Source organism: Exophiala dermatitidis (assembly GCF_000230625.1).
Source record: "Exophiala dermatitidis NIH/UT8656 unplaced genomic scaffold supercont1.1, whole genome shotgun sequence".
Lineage (NCBI taxonomy): Eukaryota > Fungi > Ascomycota > Eurotiomycetes > Chaetothyriales > Herpotrichiellaceae > Exophiala > Exophiala dermatitidis.
In genome coordinates, this window is record NW_008751646.1 from 1,294,784 (window position 1) to 1,318,955 (window position 24,172).

The 24,172-nt window shown below is 51.8% G+C and overlaps 8 protein-coding genes across 8 annotated transcripts; 5 read left to right on the top strand and 3 right to left on the bottom strand.

Annotated features, from left to right (window-relative positions):
• Nucleotides 1-9: 9 nt before the first annotated feature.
• HMPREF1120_00470 (uncharacterized protein) lies at nucleotides 10-4,400 on the bottom strand. Its single transcript, XM_009154469.1, has one exon. It carries the CDS (start codon nucleotides 3,851-3,853, stop codon nucleotides 2,402-2,404), a length of 1,452 nt encoding a protein of 483 aa, XP_009152717.1. The 5' UTR covers nucleotides 3,854-4,400; the 3' UTR covers nucleotides 10-2,401.
• Nucleotides 4,401-4,793: 393 nt separating this feature from the next.
• Nucleotides 4,794-6,681, top strand: HMPREF1120_00471 (amidase; the record flags this gene model as incomplete). Its single annotated transcript, XM_009154470.1, has 4 exons — nucleotides 4,794-5,075; nucleotides 5,152-6,012; nucleotides 6,101-6,467; nucleotides 6,533-6,681. 4 exons carry the CDS (start codon nucleotides 4,794-4,796, stop codon nucleotides 6,679-6,681), a joined length of 1,659 nt encoding a protein of 552 aa, XP_009152718.1.
• Nucleotides 6,682-6,859: 178 nt separating this feature from the next.
• On the bottom strand, nucleotides 6,860-9,849 carry HMPREF1120_00472 (6-phosphofructokinase). Its single transcript, XM_009154471.1, has one exon. It carries the CDS (start codon nucleotides 9,522-9,524, stop codon nucleotides 7,140-7,142), a length of 2,385 nt encoding a protein of 794 aa, XP_009152719.1. The 5' UTR covers nucleotides 9,525-9,849; the 3' UTR covers nucleotides 6,860-7,139.
• Nucleotides 9,850-10,257: 408 nt separating this feature from the next.
• Nucleotides 10,258-12,213, top strand: HMPREF1120_00473 (uncharacterized protein; the record flags this gene model as incomplete). Its single annotated transcript, XM_009154472.1, has 2 exons — nucleotides 10,258-10,532; nucleotides 10,590-12,213. 2 exons carry the CDS (start codon nucleotides 10,258-10,260, stop codon nucleotides 12,211-12,213), a joined length of 1,899 nt encoding a protein of 632 aa, XP_009152720.1.
• Nucleotides 12,214-12,966: 753 nt separating this feature from the next.
• Nucleotides 12,967-14,183, top strand: HMPREF1120_00474 (uncharacterized protein; the record flags this gene model as incomplete). The annotated part of the gene is made up of 2 exons (XM_009154473.1): nucleotides 12,967-13,036; nucleotides 13,084-14,183. The coding sequence occupies 2 exons, from the start codon at nucleotides 12,967-12,969 to the stop codon at nucleotides 14,181-14,183; spliced, it is 1,170 nt and encodes a 389-aa protein (XP_009152721.1).
• Nucleotides 14,184-14,621: 438 nt separating this feature from the next.
• Nucleotides 14,622-17,676, top strand: HMPREF1120_00475 (topoisomerase (DNA) II binding protein 1; the record flags this gene model as incomplete). Its single annotated transcript, XM_009154474.1, has 3 exons — nucleotides 14,622-15,408; nucleotides 15,474-17,440; nucleotides 17,587-17,676. The coding sequence occupies 3 exons, from the start codon at nucleotides 14,622-14,624 to the stop codon at nucleotides 17,674-17,676; spliced, it is 2,844 nt and encodes a 947-aa protein (XP_009152722.1).
• A 682-nt stretch (nucleotides 17,677-18,358) lies between these two features.
• Nucleotides 18,359-19,327, top strand: HMPREF1120_00476 (YggS family pyridoxal phosphate enzyme; the record flags this gene model as incomplete). Its single annotated transcript, XM_009154475.1, has 1 exon — nucleotides 18,359-19,327. The coding sequence occupies one exon, from the start codon at nucleotides 18,359-18,361 to the stop codon at nucleotides 19,325-19,327; it is 969 nt and encodes a 322-aa protein (XP_009152723.1).
• Nucleotides 19,328-19,570: 243 nt separating this feature from the next.
• On the bottom strand, nucleotides 19,571-23,980 carry HMPREF1120_00477 (mRNA-nucleus export ATPase (Elf1)). The gene is made up of 2 exons (XM_009154476.1): nucleotides 20,211-23,980; nucleotides 19,571-20,148 (listed from the first exon to the last, which is right to left on the bottom strand). Exons 1-2 carry the CDS (start codon nucleotides 23,501-23,503, stop codon nucleotides 20,085-20,087), a joined length of 3,357 nt encoding a protein of 1,118 aa, XP_009152724.1. The 5' UTR covers nucleotides 23,504-23,980; the 3' UTR covers nucleotides 19,571-20,084.
• Between the last annotated feature and the right edge of the window lie 192 nt (nucleotides 23,981-24,172).

Genomic DNA, 24,172 nt, shown 5'->3' on the forward strand with positions numbered 1-24,172 from the left:
TGCATAGAGGCATGCTGCAAGACAGGCGATAGAATGGAAAAGAGGCGATAGAATGTTAGACTGGCAAAAGGAGATAGAAATGTTGGACTGGCAAGAGGAGATAGAATGAGAGAGATAGAATGGCAATAGACGATAGACTGATTCAACCGTTGGTGAAGCTACTTCTAGAACATCACTGTAACGTCTGAAGGCGAAGAGGCCAAGAGCAGAAAAAACTGAAGTCCCTGCTTCCCGTACTACCGGGAGTCTTCGTCAAGCCGTCTGGGCCGTGCAAGACATACTTGGGCATTCTCCAAACAGCCTACCAGGTATTGCTCCGTCACTCAAGATTGAGTACAGGTAATATAGTATCTTGGGTGTTTACACCACCAGAAGGTGCCACCGCCAGTAGTGACTGAGCACTCTCGTCTTGATGAAGACACATTCAATAGCATGACTCGGCGGAACACCACGAAGACATGCGGGAGATAAAACAAAGCAACAAACAGGGGATATGAAAATAGGAATTCGTTCAATCAAGTGGCAGCGGTCAAGATAATGAACGCAGACTTTGAAGCGTGTGTATGCATGCATGTATTTCAATATCATTCATTGATTCTGGTATCTCCTTATCAAGCCCAGCCCAGCCGCAAGGGACAAGACAGTCATTGCGCCCTATTAATACAAGAGTTTCTTCTCCGATTCAACCAGGACGCCGTCCATTCCATTCCAGATGCAATGCATAAAGTATTCTTGGTGTCAAGCCGCATCGCATCGCATGCCATTGCCGCTCCGTGTCCCATTTCTGTGATTGGATAATGTAGTGTCTGGGAGGGGTTGGGGTTTCATGACCATGTTCTTCTCCAGGATTCTCCGGCCATGGAAGGCAGCTCAATCGTCGGATGAAGAGAAACACCATACGCCGGAGGTCAGCAACCATGTCGACCAATGCATCCCTTTTCTTGGAGAGTGCGATGCTCTGCGGATGCGATACACTCGTAGTCTGTTTTGTTTTTTGTTTTGTTTCTGACTTTATCTGATCTGTTTTGATCGAGGGTCATTTTTTGTTGGCTATTTATGCCTGAGTAGTGAAATCGACTTCTCCCGGCAACAACCCGCCATCAGGGGCCTTTTCGCAAGTACAGCTGCGAGCGCTCCGTTTGCCGCAGGCGCAGGTTTCACCTTCCGGCTGGGCGTTTTCGGTGGCCGCGCGGTCGCAGGTACATTGGCCCGCTGGACGGGCTCGGCACGAACATCTGGCTCCTTGGAGTGAGTTCTCTTGCGCACTCTTGTCGCAGGTGCAGTGCATGGCGGATTGCTTGCCGCATGAGCAGGTGGCTTTTTGGGCGCAGATGCAGTCGGAGGCGCGGCCGCAGCAGGTGGTTGGTCGGACCATTTTGAGCGAAGTGATAAGATAAGATGTGGTTGGCGTTTGGTGGTGTTGGAAAGTTGAGGTTGTTTGTGCTTTGTTTGGTTGACTTGGGAATGGTAGGTTTGGCTTGAGAAGACACAGGAGAGGACTCAAGAGTAGTGATCTTTGTTTTGCTTTGTTGTTGATTGTTGAATACTCAAAGTTGTGCTGCTGTTCTTCAGCGGTTTATATGTACTTGGGCACAGGCTGGGCCAATAAGTGGTGTGAGGAAAGGGCTGACAATTGAGTTGAATGTGGTTGGTCGGTGATGGTCAGCCTTGCCACTTGAGAGGAGATCAGCCAATGACAGTCCAAGGATTTCTAACACTGCTGACAATGCGAGTTTGGAGGGAATTCGCCCGCTGGATTTGGGGAGATGGTGACGCCGCTTTCTGAGGATGCTTCTTTTCAAATTGATGTTATTGGCCGTTGTTCTACTGGCAACCGGTGCAGTGGTTTGATATTCATTCCTTCGTCAGGCGATAGGCGCGCTCGGGCTTCTCGGGCCCCTGCATTTTAGGGGGTTCCTCCGCTGAGGCGTCTAGAACGACTTTCAAGTTGGAACTGACTCCTGCGGGCTCCGCTGATGACTACCATGTTACAGCATGCAATCTGCACTACAAGTTGCAGGTATTTGCGAGCATTTTCATAGGACCGCGTCTTCCAAACGTGGACCCCTATTGGTACAAAGTTTTCGAATGGCAATGCAATGCTGGCATCGAGGCATCAGTCAATAATGACCGTCTGGCGATGGTGGTTCCCTGCGCTGCACTGATATCAGCACTTACTGTAAAGTAAGGCGAATCTCCCGCGAGAAAGGGACCGCTTTGGCTCTACGGAGCAACAGTACAAGACTACCACAATGTTGTACTTCTTGGGGAGTAGGAATACTTCAAACTTAATTCGTGTGTCCTGACAGTGACGGGTCAGCTTAGAAGGGTATAGTAGTGGCTAGCTTATTATGAAGCAAAGCCTGCCCTTTGTCCTTTCCAACAATCACAATCAAGCCAGCTAAACATCTCCCAGCGCGTCTAACGTGACGCAAGGCTTATGAACCGAATCAAACCAAGAGGAGATTGCCCCAACATCCCGTTCGCGCCAGATGCGCGACAGAAACGTCCTGGTGGCTTCTTGGACGACCGGCATAAATCGATCAACATACTCATCCACATTTTCGTCTGCCTTGATCCGTGCGACCGGATCTCGGATTTCGATTGCAGCAACAATAAACGGGAGTGTGACGAACCGGATCGGTTGTTGTGTAACCCGGCGAGCCATCTCGAGTTCCATCATGATCTCGCGCGACCAGATGTCGGCCTGAGCGTCCGCGTTCTCGTGGCCAAAATGATGCTGTAAGCGGTGAGCCATCAGCAGGGCCGCTAGTCGGTACACCCTTGCCTGGGCCAGGAGGTGAACCACTTCCACGGATGAAAATTCATGCACGAATCCCTCCGGCGGGCATGGCTGCCACGTGTTTACGGCGGCCTGGATCCTCCGCAGATGCCGGTGCAGTATGGCTACGAGACTGGCGTTTTTCCCATCGATCAGGAAGTGGCTGATCACACAGAGATCGTAATAGTACGGAAGCAATGGAACACACAGCCCCAAGTGCCGATCGACACCCACGCGTTCGCTAGCCGCCGGCGACTGGACCCGGAGCCTCAGTGTCGGCTTGTGGCGGTGGACTGCACAGTCCATGGTCTCCAACAAGACCATAAAGATGAGCTGAGGCTCTGTTTCGAAGGAGATGGTGGAGTCTTCAATGTAGGGACTGGCAACACCGAGGCAATAGTGGCAGATGTCGGGTGCACCAACGCCAACCGCTGAGTATATATACAATGCCAACACCATTCCCAGCGTAAGACATAACGCCGCATCCTCGGAACTGCCAACTGGGAGCGTACGCAACGTTTCCAAGGCGGAGGATGCATGGTGGAGAGAGAGATTCGCATCCTCGTCTGCCACCGTTGGCGTATCGTTGTCAGCGTGGAATGATGCTTTCAGCCCGCCCGCATAGGCAAGATAGGCATCTTTGAGCACTGGGAGAGCGGCCAGCAAGGGGGCCTCAAACGAGCGTCGTGCGGCGTCTTCGAAGCTGGGGCTGACCACGTTGAACTGCAGCGTTTGGCGTCGGTATAGAAGGAACATCATCAGTTCCCTTTCCTCCAGGACCAAATCAGGAACATCCTGTAGCCATGCACCATTTTCGTCTTGAGATTGAGAGGAGGCTTCCGTGCTTGAACGGCTTGATATCGTCTGAGATGCTGATGCTGAGGGTTCTCGATGCCGTGCTCTTCGACCGGGAGTTCGCAGTGGACGTACAGTCCGGCAGATCTGACTCAATCTGTTGCATCTGACACAGGCGGATGTGGTCGACGCCCGCTCGCACCGTTCCTTGAGCTCATAGCATCGGTCACATGCGGCCCGGATCCCTCCACGGCGCCGGGGCAAGACGGATGCCATTACAGTCTCTCCAATGGATCCAGAGAAGGAACCGGGTGTAGCGAGCTGAAGGGAGGCTGAAGAGATGTGTGAGAGTAATGCGTGGTTCACAAACGGCACAGGCCAACAATTGTGGGTCTTTGCAGAGAGACACGGAGCTTCGATACGCAACAGCAGACTCAGACTCGTCCTAAACAATCACTTCGGGACAGAGTTGCTGTAGGCAATACCCAGGACGAACACTCGTACTGCCGTTAGTGAGGATCATGATCGAGCGGCACATCTGGCACATTGATGAACAATCCTCCGGCCCCGGTCCAGGGGACTCATACTGACTGAAGTGCGTAGGGGAAGTAGATGTGTCGTCTCGGCCACGGCCCCAAGCAATCGGATATCGGTGGGCAGAAATGAGTAGTGGAGATGAAACTATCTCAAAGGTACAAATGACGCTTGGACTTGAATTTTTGTTGAAGGAGACAGAAAGACGGAGTAGCGAACCTCAGATGGCGCAAGTTCAAGTTGCGCGCTCCGAATTTAATTGGTCGATGATCGACGACGGACCGGAACGTTGACCGGAGGATTGATACATTTTAGTCCTTCAGCAGTCCAGACAGAGCGCTGTACAGCTTACACTTCGAAAACGTGGAGATGTTCCCACAATTGCGGTGACCCAACAGGATGAGTCTCCCGAAAGGAATGTCGCTATCAACGTCGAGCCAAGTGCCATCTCAACGCCATGCGCACCTTCAAACCGGAACCGGCCAATTTTCAGGGGACCGGAGTGGACGGGCACACATCTATGGACCTCCACTTCAGTCCTTTGCTACAAGATGCTTGGTGTACCTGCAGGGCGAAGACTGGAGGTCCCGGAGTATAAATATGCCAGAGAGGCCTCATACTTAGGGAGCAGAAGCAATCCTCCATTGAACCTCCCCCTTTTCCACAGTAAGTAATCAGCAGCATGTCGAAAGTCTACAAGAACTACAAAATCATCGCGGCCGAGAAGCAATTGGAACGCCAGAGTAAGATCCCCAAAGAATGGCTACTCCGCTCCGAACAATACCAAGGAGTCAGCAACTTGATGCAAGTTCCGCGGACGTGTGGCATCCTGAGCGAAACCGAGTACCACATCACGTCCAACTTTGACGCCACTGCGCTTCTAGAGAAACTCAAGGATGGAGTGTGGTCGGCGGAACAGGTCACTATCGCCTTTTGCAAGCGAGCAGCCATTGCTCAACAGTTGGTTTGTCGCCACCCATCCCCCTTTCTTTCCCATCGTCGCATAAGCTTACCCTTACCGACGTTTAACACCACTGCAGACCAACTGTTTGACCGAGATATTCTTCGACGAAGCCATCCAGCGAGCACGAGCACTCGATCGCGAACGGCAAGAAAATCCAACAAAGCCACTTCGTCCGCTCCACGGTCTTCCCATCTCGCTCAAGGACAGTTTCCAAGTTGCCGGCTACGACACATCCACAGGATTGGCATGTTTCGTCAACGAACCAGCCGAAGAAAACAGCGCCCTCGCACAGATGCTACTTGACCTGGGCGCCGTGCTGTACTGCAAGACGAATCTTCCGCAGACAATCATGACAGCCGACAGCGACAACAACGTCTTTGGCAGGACCCTGAACCCTCGCAACACGGCCTTGACGGCCGGCGGCAGCACCGGCGGCGAAGGGGCCCTGCTTGCCCTTCGAGGCAGTGTACTTGGTGTCGGCACCGACATTGGCGGTAGTATTCGCGTCCCCGCGGTCTGCAATGGCATCTATGGGTTTCGACCATCTGTCGGCCTGGTACCGCACGAAGGCGTGCGAGACCTCACTACTCCCGGCACGGATGGGGTGCGCTCGTCGGCTGGACCCATGGCTACATCTCTTCGAGATGTTATTTTTTTCCTCAAAACAATCATGCAGGCCGACACTTGGCGGTACGATAGTACTGTTGTTTCCGTGCCGTGGGTGAATTTGAATCTGGAGCCTAAGGCAAAGCTTCGCATTGGTCTCGTCCTCGACGATGGCATGCACACTCCCTCACCGCCGGTTCGACGCGGTCTCAAAAAGGCAGCGGATTTGCTTCAGCTGAACCAAAATATCGAGCTTGTTCCTCTGGTCCTTCCGAACGTCAAAGAGCACTATGTCGACTTGATTAGGTATTGGACATTGCTGGGAAGTGAAGTAAGTTTGAACCTGATTTGCCCCCGGTGGTGCGAGGGGGACGTGAAGGAGGATGATAATCATAAGATCTGACCTGTTGATTCTTCAGAACTATCTTTCACTCTTCGCCCGGACCGGCGAACCTGAAATCCCCTCCCTCAAAGCCATTGGTCTAAATTCCTTCACCGGCACCGATCTTCGCGGCTTCTTCGAGCTCAACGTGCGTCGTCAAGCAGCTGCCCGCAACTACCTCCGCCTGTTTCGCGACAATGCCATCGACGCCATTTTAATGCCACCCGCCCCGCACACCGCTGTCCCTCTGGACAAATGGACGACGGCCAGCTACACGGGTCTGTGGAACTATCTTGACTATCCGGCCCTTGTTATCCCAGTTGATCCTGTGAACGAGTTCGACCTGAAAGATGATCTGGGCAATGCGAAATACGGCCCCGAGGATGAGAGGGTGTATAGTCTGTGTATGCCAATTCCTCCTTTAAAGAAGAGCTGTTTAACAAAGCCCAAATTCTGACTGTTCTTGCAGACACGGGACCTCAGGACTATAAAGACGCGCCTATATGTGTACAGCTGGTTGGGTACCGGTACGAAGATGAAGCGTTGCTCAATATTGCTGCGCTGGTAGATTCGATTGTCAATGGCAGTGACGAAATGAATCAAAGTGCAAAGATATAGGGGTTGTTAGACGGTTAGATCCTCGGCCTTACTTACCAATATATTTACTTGACCGCTGTGAACATCACAGCCTAGCCCTAGAATGACGCATACTTTTCTACTAGAACCACCCAATCACGCCCCATATTGATTTTCCATGAAAATACAGGCATGAGTCGAACTTATGAAAACAGGAAAATCAAGCACAGAACCCGTTTCTTGTCCAGCAATAAGTTGGATTCATTATCATCTGATCTATGGATGTTGTTCGCCATTACCACTTCCTCAACCCCGTACGGTTGCACGCCTGATTAGACCGTCCCCTTTTTTCCTTCATCGTCCCCATTCTCAGCTAACACCGCAAACACCAGCAGCAACTTGGAGCACCGGCTCGCTTTGAGCCGACCTGGTACACAAAACGCTTCCCTGAACGCTTCTTCATAAACATCGTTTCCCTCCCGGGAACTAGAAACAGCCGGCTAGTCCTTGCCCAGGACTGCCCGGACTCTGTCGCCGGAAAGCGGTTTGCCACACTCGCCACAACAATCACTCAACTTGGGTCTACCGCTAAGAATATCCACGGTATCCCTCATTGACATCCAGAATTCGTTCTTGGGTCTTCTGTCTTCCCAATCCGTCCCGGTGGCCTCGAGACCAGTCTCTCCACCCATGGGAGTGAAGACGACCTCGGAGCCTTGAATACCGATGACCGAAACAGACAACGGGTCATCTGCAATATAGGCCTTAGACTTGCCGATATACCGATCCTCAACATGTTGAATACACTTGATTGCCATTCGGAGGGCTCTGATTCGATCCATAGGCGAAGGTTTGCCCCCTTGTTGATAGTGACCAGGGACTGCTGCCCGAGACTCGAACCGTCCGCGAGCTTCTTCCTTGATCATGTCTGCAATCACTTGAGTCGTGTACGTGGTGCTGGCGCGTTCGTTCCGGAGAATGATTTTGCCGGCCCGCGATGCTCCTTGGTCGTTTCGGAAATTCTCTCTCAAGAACTCAATGTCCCGTGCCAGCATGTGGATGTTAATGCCTTCTTCGGGAATGTACACGGCCAGTGCGCCCACCGAAAGCCCGGCCATCGTTGCAAGATACCCAGATCGACCACCTTGCGTTTCAATGACGAACACCCGTCGTCGTGATGATGAAGCTGACTGCCTGATGGCATCGCAAAAGTTGATCAAAGTGTTGAGGCATGTATCACTGCCGAGAGAGTATTCGGTTCCGGGAACGTTGTTGGAAACGGTCGCTGGCAAGACGACCAGGGGGATCTTAAACACCGGGTATTCGGCCCTCGCCTTTCGAAGCTCGCTTGCCGCGGTGAAAGCTTCGAATCCACCGATCAGAAACAGGGCATCGAACTTGTACAGCTCGAAACACTCGGCAGTCTTCTTCATGTCGGCGCTGGGGAGACCTCGATTCGTACCAATTTCCGATCCACCCTCATTCACCAAAGCATCTACGTCAATCCACCTGATCTCGCGGACCGACCCTACCGGCTTATCGTCGTGATGACGTTGCAAGCCAGGAAAGCCATTGTGGATGGCAATTGGAGTATGGCCTCGGGTCAAGCAGTAAGCCACGGCAGCTCGAGTCGCTGGGTTCATGCCGCCGGCAGGTGCTCCCACGTGGACAATGGCAATCCGTAGTCTCTTCTCCGGAGGCAAGAGAAGTTCTGGTCGATCGGTAGAAGTGGTAATCATGTAGCTGCTATAATATTCTTTGAATTCGACGTCCCGCAATTGCATGGCCTTGTCGAAATCCTTGGCTCGAATCGCTTCCGAGACAGATTTGGTCATAGCCACGGCTTCCATGAGATTAGTTCTTTCGATTTTGTTCTCGCGGATGGTAATGACGGGAGTTGGGGTTTCGGGTGTAGCATCGAGGATTGCATTCACAGCCTCCACGCCTTGAAGGGTTGACAGCCATCGGTCGTAAAAGCATGCTTGACCTCCTCGTTGTGTATGCCCAAGAACGGTCACTCGAGTGTCTAGCTTGAGTCTGGTGGTGAGCAGGTCCTTGACTTGATTTGCAGTGATCCTCTTAAGATCAACGTCGTGCGCCCCCTCTGCAATGATGACAATGGACCGTCTCTTCCCACGGGACCGGTGTTTCGTGATAATACTGCACATATCGTCCTCCCAGCCAGGACCCGGTGGCTTTTCAGGGATGAAGACGAAGTCGGCGCCCGTTGCTATCGCCGCCATGAGGGCCAGCCAGCCACAATGCCGGCCCATGACTTCGACTATAAACCCTCTCTGATGGGATGAGGCGGTGTCAAACACATCGTCCACAGCGGAACAGATTCGTTCGAGGGAAGAGTAGCAACCAATGGTAGCATCGGTGCCAGACATGTCGTTGTCGATAGAACCCACAAGGCCAACAATGTTCAGGTGTTTGAAAGGTTCAACTTCTTCAGCCGTCAGTTCTTTGGTCTCAACAAGCTCCTTGATCAAACCGGGCCATTCGGATCGAAACTTGTCTGCACCAGTCAGACTGCCGTCACCACCGCAGATGACAAGAGCATCAATGCCTCGCTGAATCATGTTTTTGGCTGCTTTCAGTCTCCCCCATCTTTCCATGAATGCCATGCACCTGGCTGTGCCGATCAGTGTCCCACCACGCGACAGGTATCCTCGAACATCATCCCATTTCATTTCTTTGATCAAGTCTCCTCCCTGCACCAAACCCTCATAACCTTCGTAGACCGCATAGGCCTCGCAGCCCCGGTATATGGCCATTCGGACAACGGCTCGTACAGCTCCATTCATGCCGGGGGCGTCACCTCCACTGGTCATGACCGCGATCCTCCGCTTGCGGGTGGACTGGCCTGCATCGGTTTCAGCCATGGTGTGGATTGCAAGGGTTCAAGTGGAGGACAATCAGTTCCGTGATGGATTTCTCGCGCTTATCTGCTGGACATTTAGTATCACTGCACACAGTGAAAAGACAGTGCTTTAGGTCTCCACGGGAGACAAAGGTCAGGCCCGCAGTAAAAATAACGAGGTAGGTGTCGTATCACAGAGAAAATAATACGCTGAGGTAGGGAATCCGATAATGAAGATAAGTTTACTGTAGAGAGCAGGAAACGTCCCCAACGGAGCAGCTTCACTGCCAGCACCGGGGCCCTATGTCATAGTAGCAGTAGCGCAGTCGGGCGTGGGGGAAGCTTCGGTCACTATTGGCAGCTTTCACAGCCCTAAGAGCGATACGGTATGGTGCGTCTGCTGTAAAATAGTGCTATCTGCCTGTGTCGGCTCGATTACCAGAACGGATATCAGGGGCCACTAGTGAACTAGTGTGAAAAGCAATGGAACATCAACATCTGGTCCAAGTTGTGCATAAAGGCCTAACGTTTGGTGCAAACATTCCAATTCAGCCATCACACCTATTGTGAACACATCGCGCGTTTGCTGTTATTTAGAATTCAGTACAGTCTGTTTACGGCCTATTTGCTTTCGGCTTCGGTAGGGACGTTGTTGTTCCTCTCACTACACAAATCCCGGCAACCTCAGAAACAACCATCACGACAAAGACGAACAGAGAATAACAACTCCTGTGTGGCATGGCAATGCTCTGAGAATGTCCGACTCGAAGACTATCAGCCTCCTTATCCCCTCTGAGGCTCCTGCTCAGTCACAAGACTGGTCAATCCAAATTCAGAAGATTGTCGCGCAGAAGGGCCATTTTCGCCATGTGACCGAACGAGGTCTTGTGTCGCGAACTAAGGACAAGGCTGTAGACTCCCAGGAAAAGCAGGCTGCCAATGAAATTCAAGGCGAGAACGAAGATGAAACTCGTCAGAAGCACCAGGAAAGTCTATGGAAGGGTAGGGAGCAGATGCTTGAACGGCTGAGGTGAGCACAATCGTCGGACAGTTACTTTATCCTCTAACCACTGGCGATGTACATTAGCTATGCTCAAAATGAGATACTCTGTGCTCTTGACTTTATATCGCTTCTCATCTCAAAACAGTCTGTCCCGGCTCAAAGCTCCATGTCTCCGGCACTCAAAGAGGCTGTCCCGGTGGGCACTCTTGCTGCTCGAATGCTGAAACCAAAGCCGCTTCCTTCTTCCGTGCAACAACGCCTGGCACTCACTTCCGAAGGATGGAGGCTGCAGAGTTTTCGGTCTGCCTCCAAGAAACTGTCTGAAGCCTCCTCCAGATTGCGGTCCGACGCCGAACGTCAAACGGAATACTGGGCCCAGATTGCCGGTCTGACTGCTGCTGGTTGGGCGGTTTCGAGGGTACCACGTGACAGCAAAGCGGTTGGTGTGCACTTTGGCTTTCCCGAATCCGCACCACAGTTCCGAGATCGAGGATTTGCCCTTCTGCGCCAGTCCGAGGATGGCTCTGTCACCTTAGACAAGCACGCACTTCGGGGGAAGCGGAAATGGCTACATGTTTATGTGAGCCGAGACGGCGTGAGAACTGGAGCTTTCTCTCCCAAGAGACCCACCAAAAGCCACTCAGAAAGCATAAGCGAACAACTCACAGAACTGCGAGATTCAATGTTCGAGGAGGAACTCTTCTACGAGATTTGTCGAGAAGCACGTATAGTGGCCAACCAGGGAGTCTCCACTCGCGCTCAAGCGGTAGATCTTGAAGTTGGTGATGGATGTCGAATCTCGCTACTCTTCTCTGAGAAACCTGATACTGAGGTCGCGGGAAATGCGGACGCCAACACAATCGCCGAGTTTGTCGCAACCTCGCTCCGCCTGTTGCTGACAGCCGCTCATGAGCAAAATTTGGCAAAAAGGTCCCACAAACCATTGCCCATGACTATCAAGCCTCGACCACTCCCTGAATATACCCTAATTCGTCCAATATTGACCCACCTTAGACATAAGGCGGAGGCCGCCTCCTTCTGGGGCGATTGTCGAACTCTCCTGCGGCCTTTTGTGCAGGCTGGGGTGCCTGTGTCAATCGTGCCAGCAGGGTCGGGGAACGACCTCTCCCAGCCATTGCACACAGAAACACCATATTCAATCCTGTCTGGATTGATGCATCCCGCACAAGCGGCATGCAAAGTGACTCTGACCGGAGAGAGAATCATGACGGTGGACCTCCATACTTTCCTTGGACCTCCACTACATGGTTCACGCTATGAAACTTCTTCTCTTGATTTTGGCTTCTCAAACCTGCCACACCTACATCACGAAACCAAAGAGGCGGTAATGTTGTTTCTCCGGCGGGTATTGTTACTGGATTTAGTCAAGCATACCCAAGACCTGGCCCTGGAATCTCAAGATGTCCAGAACTCAGATCATGACACACTCCGGAAATGGACACTATGTCGACCACACCATGGGGAGTTTGCGCTTTACAAATCAGGCGAGGTAGTGGAGAAGATGAAGATTGGTATTCTCCCTGATTCCGTCAACATTAGATGGAGTTCATTGGACAAAGGTACTACTTCACGACAGGTGTTATGGTCGTGGACGGCTAGCGGGTGCACCAAGGCAGATGGAGCAGAGGTCTGGCCACATGTTGAGACGACCTTTGACGAAGCAATCGGCCAGATCATAAAGGGGTGATTCCAGACCTTGGTCTGCTACGCACAGCTGCTCTGGTCTATGACTCTTCTATCTGCCTACGTAGTTTGGAAAGCCTGTAAGTACTGTATTTTAACCCAAGACTCCCAAAGCACTCCTGTTGATCTTGGGTACCAATCTGGTGTATTCGATCGCTCACGTGGTGTCCACTTCTATCATATGGCAAAAGAGTAATTCGTGTCTACTGCGGGTGCCACGGGGTCTATTTGGCCAATCAAAGTGGTCATTGAGATTCCAGCAATCCAATGTTACTCTGTACAACTACAACATCATAGTATTATTGCCAGTGTCCTACAAGAGATCAAGGATTTACCCTCCGCCACTCTCGACCTAACATCTTCACCTTCGTACCTAACGCCCCTGTTTTCGATCTACCAACGGGTGGACTGCGTACCTGGACAGCAATCATGACAACCCGGTATCGCGTTGAATGTAAGAGCCTGGCTCCCTGTCAGCGACAATGGAAGCCCCTGCTAATGAACTATAGACGCGCTCAAGGCACGTTCGCGCCAACTGTTCAAAGAAATATCTTGGCTAATATCCATCTGAGTAGACACACCGAAGAGATCAACTGATTGAGTGGATCAAAGTGAGGCCTCACATGTCGCGGTCATGGAGCGCATTGGCTCCCAATGGCTAATCGTCGTGCCATAGGGACTTCTTGCAGTGCCCTTTGTGCTCAACTCCCAACCCGCCGTCGATTACGACGATAACAATGCCCAAAGCCTGGACACCATGGCACGTTCCGCCCGGCAGAGATATGCCGAGATATTTCGGGATGTCGAGGATCTAATCATTGACACCAGTGAGTCTTCAAACTGTTGCTGCGGGCTAGAGTTGACGAGAAGACAGTCAACCGCCAATTCTCTTCGCATCCCAGATCGAAGCTCAATATGTTGGTCCCGACAATTTCAGCCTTCTTCACACCGCTTGCTCTTGAAGACGCCTTCTACTACCAAGATTCCCTCAGGGCGATATCATCGCGCCGCTTTGTCGCCCCGTCGTTCAATGATATCCGGCTGATTCTGAACACCGCTCAAATCATGGCGATGATCCAGCCGAAACCTTACCGGTCATTGAAACCGAACATCAAGGCAGGCTTGGAGTTGCTTACGTTCGATGGTGATGTGACCTTGTACGAGGACGGAGCATCTCTGCATTCACCAGAGTCGGATCCCGTGATTCACCGCCTCCTCCATTTTCTATCTCAAGGAGTGCGCATTGGCATTGTCACGGCTGCAGGCTATACTCAGCCGAAGAATTACTTTGACCGGCTATCCGGTCTACTCCTGGCTGTTCAATCGTCGACGGAACTAACAACTCAACAAAAGTCCAATCTCATCATCATGGGCGGCGAGTCGAATTTTCTTTTAGTGTTTGACGAGACCGCTGAGTACTGTCTACGCTATATCCACCGACGCGAGTGGGTGTTAGATGCCATGAAAACTTGGTCTGAGCCAGCAATTCAATCGCTGCTGGATGTGGCAGAAGCGGCCTTCCATTCCTGTATCAGGACTCTTCATTTGCAAGCCAAGGTGCTTCGTAAAGAACGAGCAGTAGGAATCTATGCGGCCGATCAATCAAAGAAACTTACTCGTGAGCAGCTGGAAGAGACGGTGCTGGTGGTGCAGCAAGTGGTGGAGAGTTCACTGGTCTACGATAAGGAGACGGAGCCACCGCCAGCTCATGCCCACATTCCTTTCACGGTGTTCAACGGAGGTGCGGATGTCTTCCTTGACGTGGGCGACAAATCTATGGGTGTCCAGTCATGTCAGAAGTGGTTCGGAGGGATCGCACCGTCGAGTACTCTTCACGTTGGGGATCAGTTCCTGAGTGGCGGAGGAAACGACTTCAAGGCGCGGAGTGCTTGTTGTTGCGCCTGGATTGCCAGTCCGGCTGAGACAGTGACACTTCTGGATGAGATGATAGCTCTGGGCAAGGCTCAGAGGTGAATGAACAACGACAAGAGGATGGGCCTGAGATGAGTATCGTGAAGTAAACAATAGCAAGTTATTTGCGGAAGTACTATACTTGGTGATATACGTCGTCGCTTAGTCATCATGCGGCAGGCTGGTCCTCCGGAACAGGCACTTTAGGGGTCGCCATGAAGAACGACTTGTAAGCGCGTGTGAAGCCACAACAACCTGTCCATCTAATCAATAACCCACCTGAACATTCCTCCTACTGTCCTGGACGTACCGGTCTCCGCCCTAAATCTGTCTGCTTTCACTTGTCGAGGGCCGGGCGTTGTAACAATCCTAGACCATGCGCCATTGACCACTGACTGCCGACGCCTCCTGGGCCTGACGATCATCCACAACCTGTTGACGCTCGGCGGCCGACCCAGCGCGAATCGCGTGCGGATGAGTCTGCTGTTTCGTTCCTGAACGATGTCGTCTATGCGCGGACTTGTCCAGTTCATCGCGGACCTTCGAAATGCCAGAGCCCGGGAGCTGGAGGAGAAGCGCATAAACAAAGAGTTGGCCAATATTCGACAGAAGTTCAAGAACGAGAAATTGGATGGCTACCAGAAAAAGAAATACGCCTGCAAGTTATTGTACATCTACATCCAAGGATACAATGTCGACTTTGGGCATCTGGAGGCGGTCAACCTCATCTCCGCTACAAAGTACTCGGAGAAGCAGATCGGATATCTCGCGGTGACGCTCTTTTTACACGAGGAACATGAACTCTTGCATCTGGTGGTGAACAGCATTCGGAAAGACTTGTTGAGTCAAAATGAGCTCAACAACTGTCTGGCTTTGCATGCTGTCGCCAACGTTGGTGGGAGGGAAATGGGAGAGGCTCTGAGTTCCGAAGTACACCGGCTTCTCATCTCTCCCACTTCCAAATCGTTTGTAAAGAAGAAAGCTGCCTTGACGCTCCTACGTCTCTATCGAAAACATCCTGCGATTCTTCAGCCGGAATGGGCGGAGCGTATCATTTCGTTGATGGACGATCCGGACATGGGAGTCGTCCTGTCAGTCACTTCGCTCGTCATGGCCTTGATTCAGGACCATCCCGAAGCCTACAAGGGGAGCTATGTGAAGGCCGCCCAGAGGCTATACAAGATCGTCATCGAGAACGATATTTCCCCAGACTATCTGTACTACAAAGTGCCCTGTCCCTGGATCCAGGTGAAGTTCTTGAAGCTCCTTCAGTATTATCCGCCATCAGGTAAGTTTATCCTCAATGCACAAGATGATCGTGCCGAACTATGGCTCATCACCCTTACTCAACAGAAGATTCACATGTCCACGCTATCATCCGCGAGTCGCTACAAGCCATCATGTATGCTGCAACGGAGGCCCCGAAAAATGTCCAACAGAATAACGCCCAGAATGCCGTGCTATTCGAAGCCATCAATCTTCTGATCCATCTTGACACGGAGCATGAGCTCATGATGCACATATCTGCCAAGCTCGGCAAGTTCATCCAGTCGCGGGAAACAAACGTGCGTTACCTGGGTTTGGATGCCATGACCCATCTCGCCGCCAGAACAGACACGCTGGACCCGATCAAACGCCATCAAAATATCATCTTTGGTTCGCTACGAGATCGGGACATCAGCGTACGAAGAAAAGGACTGGACTTGCTGTACAGCATGTGTGACACGTCCAACGCCCAACCCATTGTCAATGAACTGTTGAAGTACCTCCAGACAGCCGACTACTCGATCCGAGAAGAGATGACGCTAAAGATTGCTATCCTGACGGAAAAGTATGCGACCGATGCCCAATGGTACATCGACATCTCACTGAGATTACTCGCCATGGCCGGGGACCACGTCAGTGACGAAGTCTGGCAGCGCGTTGTGCAGATTGTAACCAACAACGAAGAATTACAAGCTTACGCCGCACAACACATCTTTGACTATCTGAAGATGGACAATTGTCATGACAGTCTCGTCAAAATTGGCGGATACATTCTGGGAGAGTTTGGACATCTGATCGCCGACAACAAGGGATCTAGTCCGATTGAGCAGTTGATGCTGCTGCAGACCAAGATGATATCCGCGCCGGACCCTACACGGGCACTGCTGTTGTCGACCTTTATCAAGTTTGTGAACCTCTTCCCGGAGATCAAGCCCCAGCTTCTCCAGATGTTCCAGTTCTACAGCCATTCCCCCGATTCCGAGTTACAGCAGAGGGCTTGCGAATATCTGACCATTGCGACATTGCCTACGGACGATCTACTGAGGACGATTTGTGATGAGATGCCTCCGTTTTCAGAGCGAGCATCTATCCTGCTCCAGAGATTACACAATAAGAGTGCGGGCACGAGCGAACGCCGGACATGGGTTGTCGGGGGTAAGGATGCCAATGCCGACAAACAGGAAGTTCTCCTGGCCCAACAACAGACAGGCCTAAAACGGACATTCACAACCATTGTCAACGGGCGCGGGGCGGATGCCACTTCCAGCGCCAACGGCACGGGAACAAGGAGTGTCAGTGGCTTTTCGCAGAATGGATTCAGCAGTGCTTCGAAAGACCTGGAGGGTCTCGACATGAACGGCCAGACCACAACAACACCCGAACTTACCAGCACAACCCATTTGTCCCCAGATTGGGAGATTGGGTATGAGCAAATGTTTTTCGCCAATGAAGGGGTGTTATACGAAGATCCTCAAATCCAAGTCGGCATCCGAGCCGAATACCGCGGCCATCTGGGGGTGGTGAAGTTGTACTTTACGAACAAAGCATCGTTTCCAATCGGATCCTTTACTACGACCATCGACAACAAATCGGCCCCGAATCTCAAGATTGACACGAAGAATCTGCCCGACTCGCACGTCGACGCCGACTCTCAGGTTCAGCAGACTATTGTATGTACTTCGGTCGCACCGTTCTCTGAATCACCTACGATTCGGATTTCGTATCTGGCTGGCGCCCTGCAAGGATACACGTTGAAACTGCCGATCTCGCCTCATCGGTTTATGGACCCGTCCGAGTTGTCGGCCGAAGATTTCTTCAAACGATGGCGACAGATTGGGGCTGGGCCTTTGGAGGCGCAGAGCACGTTTGGTCTCCGTTCGTCGACCACACCCATGAGCGACGAATATATTCGAGATGTCGTCCAAGGTTTCCGATGGCGGCTTTTGGAAAAGGTTGATCCGAACCCGAGGAACTTTGTTGGGTGCGCCGTGCTACAGCTCGAGAAGGGCAAGACGGGCTGTTTGTTGAGACTGGAGCCGAATCATCAACAAAAGGTATGTCAGACATTTTTCCTAGTTCTTCAGTCTTATGCTGTTTGTTTCTTCTTTTCGTGCTCGTGTGGGTGTTGGCATGGATGGGTCGTCTTGTGACCTAAGATTCCTACATTGGTGGATTACATACTGACGTGAAATGTGTACAGATGTATCGGTTGACGATCCGAGCGACTCAGGAAAAGGTCCCAGGGATCTTGCTCAACATGATGCAAGAACGGTTGGCAAAGGGGCCGTGATCAACTGGGTTGTTTTTCTTGCTCCTCGATTGTGAGCACGACCGAGATTCGATCAGGATTGCGGCGTATTTTGCGGTTCTGCAATGCATCTAGCAATGTGAGGAGATCTGCACCAACGGCGTAGCCGCCACCTACCTTAGTAGACGGGGGTGTGGCAGTGTACAAGACCAGGCAAGACTGGCACAGAAATACTTGTTTGCTTTTAGCTTGGAGAGTGCTACGCGACTGAGCGGGTTAGCGACAACTCAAGCCGAAACAATGCAACAGGACGCAAAAAGGGGACCGGATGGAATGCAACCACGGGATGTATAGCCTCGTTTGCAAGCGCTGTTTCTGTCAATTCTTAAAAGCATGATGGTGTTCATGAGTAACTTTTTTTCCGGGCATTGCAAAGGCAGCCTCGTTATTCAGCCTCGTTTATGCGCAAGGCTCGGTTAATTACCCCGAATTGTTCTAGCAGTAAATGACGTCGGCATTTCCCACGACGATCCCGAACATTCGAACTTAATATTAAACAGTCCTATTTTTGCCCGTCTTCTCTCGCGACGATCGAGCCACAGTCTCTAACTTGAAACCCACGACGGCAGTCGAAGGGACTGGCTACCTAGTCTACCTCACTTACAAGCACAAGACTACCTGCAGTCTCCCCAGAAGTTTTTGTTTTATTGTCCACCTCGACAGAATGACCAACCTGAACAGTACCGACACCAACAACACGACCGATTCCAAGGAAACCGAGATGATCAAACCCGACCCAGCCCGCACAGCCGTCCTCCTAACAAACCTCCAATCCGTCAAACAGCGAATCTCAGCCGTATTAGCGTCCTCATCCTCATCCTCATCCTCATCTTCGCCGTCGTCCCAACCTCCGCCTCCGACCCGGGTAGTCCGATTAGTCGCCGTGTCCAAACTCAAACCGGCCAGCGACATTCTAGCCCTCCACAACGCCCCCGTGAATCATTTACACTTTGGCGAAAACTATGTTCAGGAACTCCTAGAAAAGGCGCGCATACTACCCAAGACGATAAAATGGCATTTCATCGGCGGGTTACAGAGTAATAAGGCCAGAGAGCTGGCGAGGGAAGTCGAGGGTCTCTGGGCCGTGGAAAGTGTGGATAGTGTTAAGAAGGCGAGCTTGTTGGATAAGGGAAGAGCCGAGCGCAGCGAAGGAGACAAGACTACGTCCTCGTCGGCCGACTCGGACCCCCTCCGCGTCTTCATCCAAGTCAACACGTCCGGCGAGGAATCGAAATCCGGGGTGGCGCCTTTAATTACCGACGACAATGACGGTAAGGAACCAGAGGTGGTCACGTTGGCCAAGCATATTATTCTACAATGCCCACATTTGCGCTTGCAAGGCCTCATGACAATCGGGGCGATTGCACGGTCGAAAGCCACGACGGCGGAAACGGAAAACGAGGATTTTTTGTGTCTGAGAGATACGAGGGATCGGCTTGTGCAGATACTCCGAAAAGACGAGGAGTTGGAGGGCAAGTTCGATTTGGATGGCCCTGACGGGTTCAAATTGGAACTTAGTATGGGTATGTCGGAGGACTTTGAGGGTGCGGTTAAGTTGGGCAGTGATGAAGTTAGGGTTGGGAGTACGATTTTTGGGGAGAGGCCAATGAAAAAGGATGCGAAGGTCGTATAATAGACATAAAGATACTACAATAAACTCGACTGAACTCAATTGAATAGGGATTGCGGTGATGACTACCCTTAGGTAGGTGGAACTACTACTATGTCAACCTTGTAGGGGTCATGCGTGGTCGCACGACTGCCTGGGACTATAGGACCTTTTTGGTCAGGAGTGTAGATAGACACAAAAATGTATGGATATACTACTGTAGACGAGAGACGGGTGGTTTGCCCTGCAGTTTGAACAGGCAAGGACTGTTGTTGTAAATGGAAACAAAAAGTTGTATTCAATGTGTCTCACGGGGGTATATCCACCTAGATATCGATCTCATAGAGGAAATTCAAAAAGACAAGAATAAATTTTTAAAGACCACAGACCGCAGACGATCAGTCAGTCAGTCTAACACCTGGCCTCGGGCAGTCGATGCCGCAGTGCTGGATGCCTTTGCAATATACAAGAATGGCACCATAGAAGTGCCAGATAACCCCGATCGCAACCACGGATGAATGGCCATAAAGTAAATGAATAAACGAGCAAATGGCGCTGGTATTCTTCTGCGTTCGATGTTTGATGTTCGACAGCGCCCGTCTCTCTCTCTGCTTGATCAGAAACGAAACCCCGACTCCAACGCCACGCTATGCCTCTGAACAAACGACAAACGGTACTCGACGACCGCAACCATGTAATGTCTATCCTTAACCCTTGTTGATGCTGACAAAAAGAAAGAGAAAAATTTTTTATATCGTGCGACCTTCTTCAATTTGTTTCTTCATGCCTCATCGTCCGTGTCAGGCGGATGCGGTGTCCCCTTAGGACTGTTCAACCATTCGATACTAAGATAAACATGTCAGCTTGACGTTCTTTTCGATCGAAATCATAAAGGTGTAGAACTTACTGTCTCAACCTGCGCCGCACCTCTCTCTCCTTCAATTGTGCTCTGGTCATCTTCTTCTTCTTCTTAGCCCGGAAGTTCATGTCGCTGTTGTCTTCGGCTCCCGAGTTGACTGCTGAGGCCGTGGCACTTGACACCGCCGAGCTGACGTTACTCGATCCTGGACGCGAATCCTCGAATCGGTTGAGATCCACCGCCAAATGGCCCTTGTGGGTGACTCGGCCGTCGGCGACGTGCCATTGTTCTGGACATAGGGCGCCCACAAACTCTTCGTTGTGACTGATCATGACCACACCACCCTTGTACTCGCGAATGGCAACGGCCAGACCGCCCAAGGAGTCTCGGTCCAAAAAGTTGGTCGGTTCGTCCAACACCAGCAGATGCGGGTTGTTCCACATGGCACCAGCGAGCACGACCTTGACCTTTTGACCTCCGCTCAAACCCGAAATCTGGTTGTGATTGGCGATTTCCGGGTCGAGACCGACATCCTCAAAATGTTTAGCGATCACCTTGGGTTCGAGAATACGGTATCCCAAGCCCTCTCGGGAGGCTTCGTGGTCGTCGAATTCTTGCACCAGCTTCTGGAACCCCCATTCGAGAAGGGTTTCACGCGACACCTGCGTGTTGAATTTGGGCAGCATGTTCTTCCATTTGACTTCGTATTGGAACGTCTTCTTGTACTTCTGTCGGCCCATCAAGGCCTCCACCTGCCGCGGAGGCTTGCCGTCGCCAAGATCGATCCATTTCTCCATCTGAACCTTGTCTTCGTCGGTGAGTGCTCGGGTGGCTTTCATGTGCACTTCGCGATCGTCACCGTTGGCATATCTCCATTGCAGGTACTGGTTCGGCGTCTTTTCCAGATGCATCTCCACGTGTTCCAGTGCGTGCTGCTTGATATACCCGATTCGTAGGTTGGGATGCTTCTCGACTTTGCCGGTTTGTGGAATCGTCTCGCCGGTCAACAGTTTGATCAGAGTAGATTTGCCTGCACCGTTGGCGCCGATGATTGCCACCCGTGACGACAGACTCAGTGAGCAGGACACATCCTGCAAACTAGGCTTCGAGGCGCCGGGATAGGTGAAGCTGACGTTTGACATTCGAAGGATGGACCGTGTGTTCGATTTCACACCAGTCAAGATGCCAGGAGGAGGGAACTTGAACTGCACCTGGCTGGCCGACAGAGTGTAGTAGCTCTTCCCTTCGGGCTTGACTTTGACAAAGTCCGCCAGGTTCCCAGGGTAGTGCACCAATTTCTTCTGTTCGTAGTGGTAGATATCGGTGCAAACCGCGTCGAGAAATCCGGAGTCGTGGGAAACAATCAAAGAAGTGATCTCGGTATGGCTCTTCAAGTACTCTTCCAGCCACTTGACGTTGGCGACATCCAAATGATTGGTCGGCTCGTCCAGAAGCAACACGTCGGCACGCATCAACATGGCCCTTGCCAGAGCCAGCTTCATCTTCCATCCTCCGGACAGCGATCCAACTTTGTGCGACTGGCGACCTTCAGGCCCAGCGGTGAACCCGACCTCCTCGAGGACCTGGGAGATCCTTTCCATGCCTTCCTTGGCAATCTCGGGATCCTTGGCTACAAACTCAAGAATGCTGATGTCGGCGTCTTCACCCTGGTTGTGCTCGACGAAACATGTCTTCAACACGTCTTGTGGCGGGAACCCTTCCAGTTTGCCCTCGGCAATGCTTCGCATCAGGGTGGATTTACCTGCACCATTGCGTCCACAAAGACCGTATCTGTGGCCTTTCAGCAAGCGGAGGTTGGTGTGAGAGAGTAACAACATGCCACCGTAAGCAAGAGAGAACTCGGCGTTGACGACTTCGACCTCGTCAGGATTTTCCTGGACAGGAGCGCCGAACTTCTTGTGGTCTTCCTCGACGAAATGCTTCTGCACGCCTTCAGCAACCGCAGTGCATTTGTCGTCTGGAAGAAGGTATCGGAGATAAGGTCCCACTCGACCAGGAACTCTCGAAAAGACCCTGACGTTGACATCTTCTTTGACCATGTCAGCGACATAAACCCGACCTTCCTTCCAGATGGCCATATCTTCCTTCGAAATAGTACCGTGTGCGCTAATCTGTTGGTCTAGAACTTTCAAAACATCCTCGGTCGTAGTCCGGGCAATCTGTCCAGCAGTCACCCCATCTTTGTCGTCACCCATGGCTTTCTTCATGACATCCACCGCTCTTGTGGCCAATTCTCGCACTTCCGGAAGAGAGGCATTATCTTTGACTTTTTGGACACCAGGTTGTAGCTTAGGCAAAAATGTCCTTGCCTCGACTGGGTCATGAACCAATTTGGTCAAGTTTTCCACAACGACGACGGCCTGTCGTAGCACTTCCTGGCTCGTTCCAGGAGAGTTGAGGGCTCTCTCGAGCAGGGGAGTAAGGAGGGCGAGGACAGGCGATGTCACTATCGCAACGAAGGTGGTCTGGGAAAGAGCGTGAATGGCTTTCTGCAAGGTTTGGGTCGAGGGGTTCTTCATGGTGTCGATCAGAAGTGGTATCCGAGGAGCCACGTCGTCATTTTGCAGTAGAGTGGTAAGAGAAGTCATGGCCTTGGTTGCCGCTTTGGCGACCTCCGCTTTGAGATCGTGCATGCCACTCTCAACCACGGGGATGAGGTCTTTGAGGGTCCTGCCCATAGCCTCGCGCAAAACGTCTTTGGCTTGCTCCTCATCCTTTGTACCGGCACCGATTTGGGCCTTGTCGGCCATCTTTCCGAGTAAAGTGTATGCTCCAACGGTTCCTTGCCACTTGCCGGTGGGCTTAGACAAGTATCGTTGCAAGGCTGGGAGGAGCCCGACAACCAGAGCCTCGGGCTCCAGATTTTTGAAAAGCTCATCGACGGCATATTGCGCCGACTCACGGACTGATGAACCTTTGTCGGCCAACCCGTCTAGGACGAGATGGAAAAGTCCTCCGTCCAGCAGTAAAAAGACGACTTCGCTGAGCGGTTGTTCGCGGGGGAAACGCTCAAACATGGCACCCAGGATAAACATGGCACTCTCGCGTTTGGAGCCATTTTTCTTGTCGACGGCCGCCTTCTTTATTTCGGGTATTAAATTGTAGGCCAATAGTCCTCGGATCCCGACGGACTGTATCAGGAGGTTCGTCAAGGCATATGAGGCATCGAGCGCGGTCTGAGCGGTGTTGGTCTCTAGAATCGTCTTCAGGATACTGTTGACTTCCTCTGCAGTAGGAGGGATTCCTGAGTAGTTCGATTTCGATGGAACCACAGGAGCAGCCATTGCGGGAGCCAGAGGAGGGCTTTCAAAATGTGGCATATTCTGAAAGAAAAATGCCGATGCAACGAGAGATGTCGCAACCACCTAAAAAAAAAAAAAGGTGACGCCTGCTCTGTCGATTGCAAGCGACAATAAACAGCGTCCTGTCCCCCAACAACTAAAACCCAAGAGAGGAGAGTGGTACGAGGATGGAAAGAAGAGGGGTGTTGCAGGGAGAGAAATGTAGGAAATGTAGGATATATCAGCCTGCGGCGGGTTGCCCAAGGCGCTGCCACTTTTTTCTCAGCCCTGCCGAAATTTTTGGTTTTAGCGGGAGCGATTATCAGGGACTCGGAGGCGGCAAAACAGCGGCGCAGAGCCACAGGGAACATGGCTCCGGAGCACGCGTGTTGGCTGGCACGGGCCCCAAAAGCACTAGCATTGTTAATCTCTCCATAAGCTCCATATTGGGGCCACTATCCACGGTTCGGTCCCTGAAAGGCTGTTGATCAGGGTTTACGCCTCCTACGGCGAGGCTGCCGCAGAATTCTTTCCTCGAGTATATGGCAACAAGACTCCACAGATAGCCAGGCTGGTGCTTGAAAACCGCTTGTTATCGACCTGTAGTCGGATATACAGTGGGGTCTCAGAAATAGTGGCACGGGGGGTTTTCAAGACTTAGTATTTTTAAAATTATACCCTACCCTAGCTATTTAGACTAAATTCAAC

Coding starts and splice junctions, on each gene's coding strand:
- HMPREF1120_00470 (XM_009154469.1), bottom strand. CDS start 3,853: ATGGCATCCGTCTTGCCCCGGCGCCGTGGAGGGATCCGGGCCGCATGT.
- HMPREF1120_00472 (XM_009154471.1), bottom strand. CDS start 9,524: ATGGCTGAAACCGATGCAGGCCAGTCCACCCGCAAGCGGAGGATCGCG.
- HMPREF1120_00477 (XM_009154476.1), bottom strand. CDS start 23,503: ATGCCACATTTTGAAAGCCCTCCTCTGGCTCCCGCAATGGCTGCTCCT. Junction 20,149..20,210: donor GTGCGGCGCAGGTTGAGACA/GTAAGTTCTACA, acceptor TGTTTATCTTAG/TATCGAATGGTTGAACAGTC.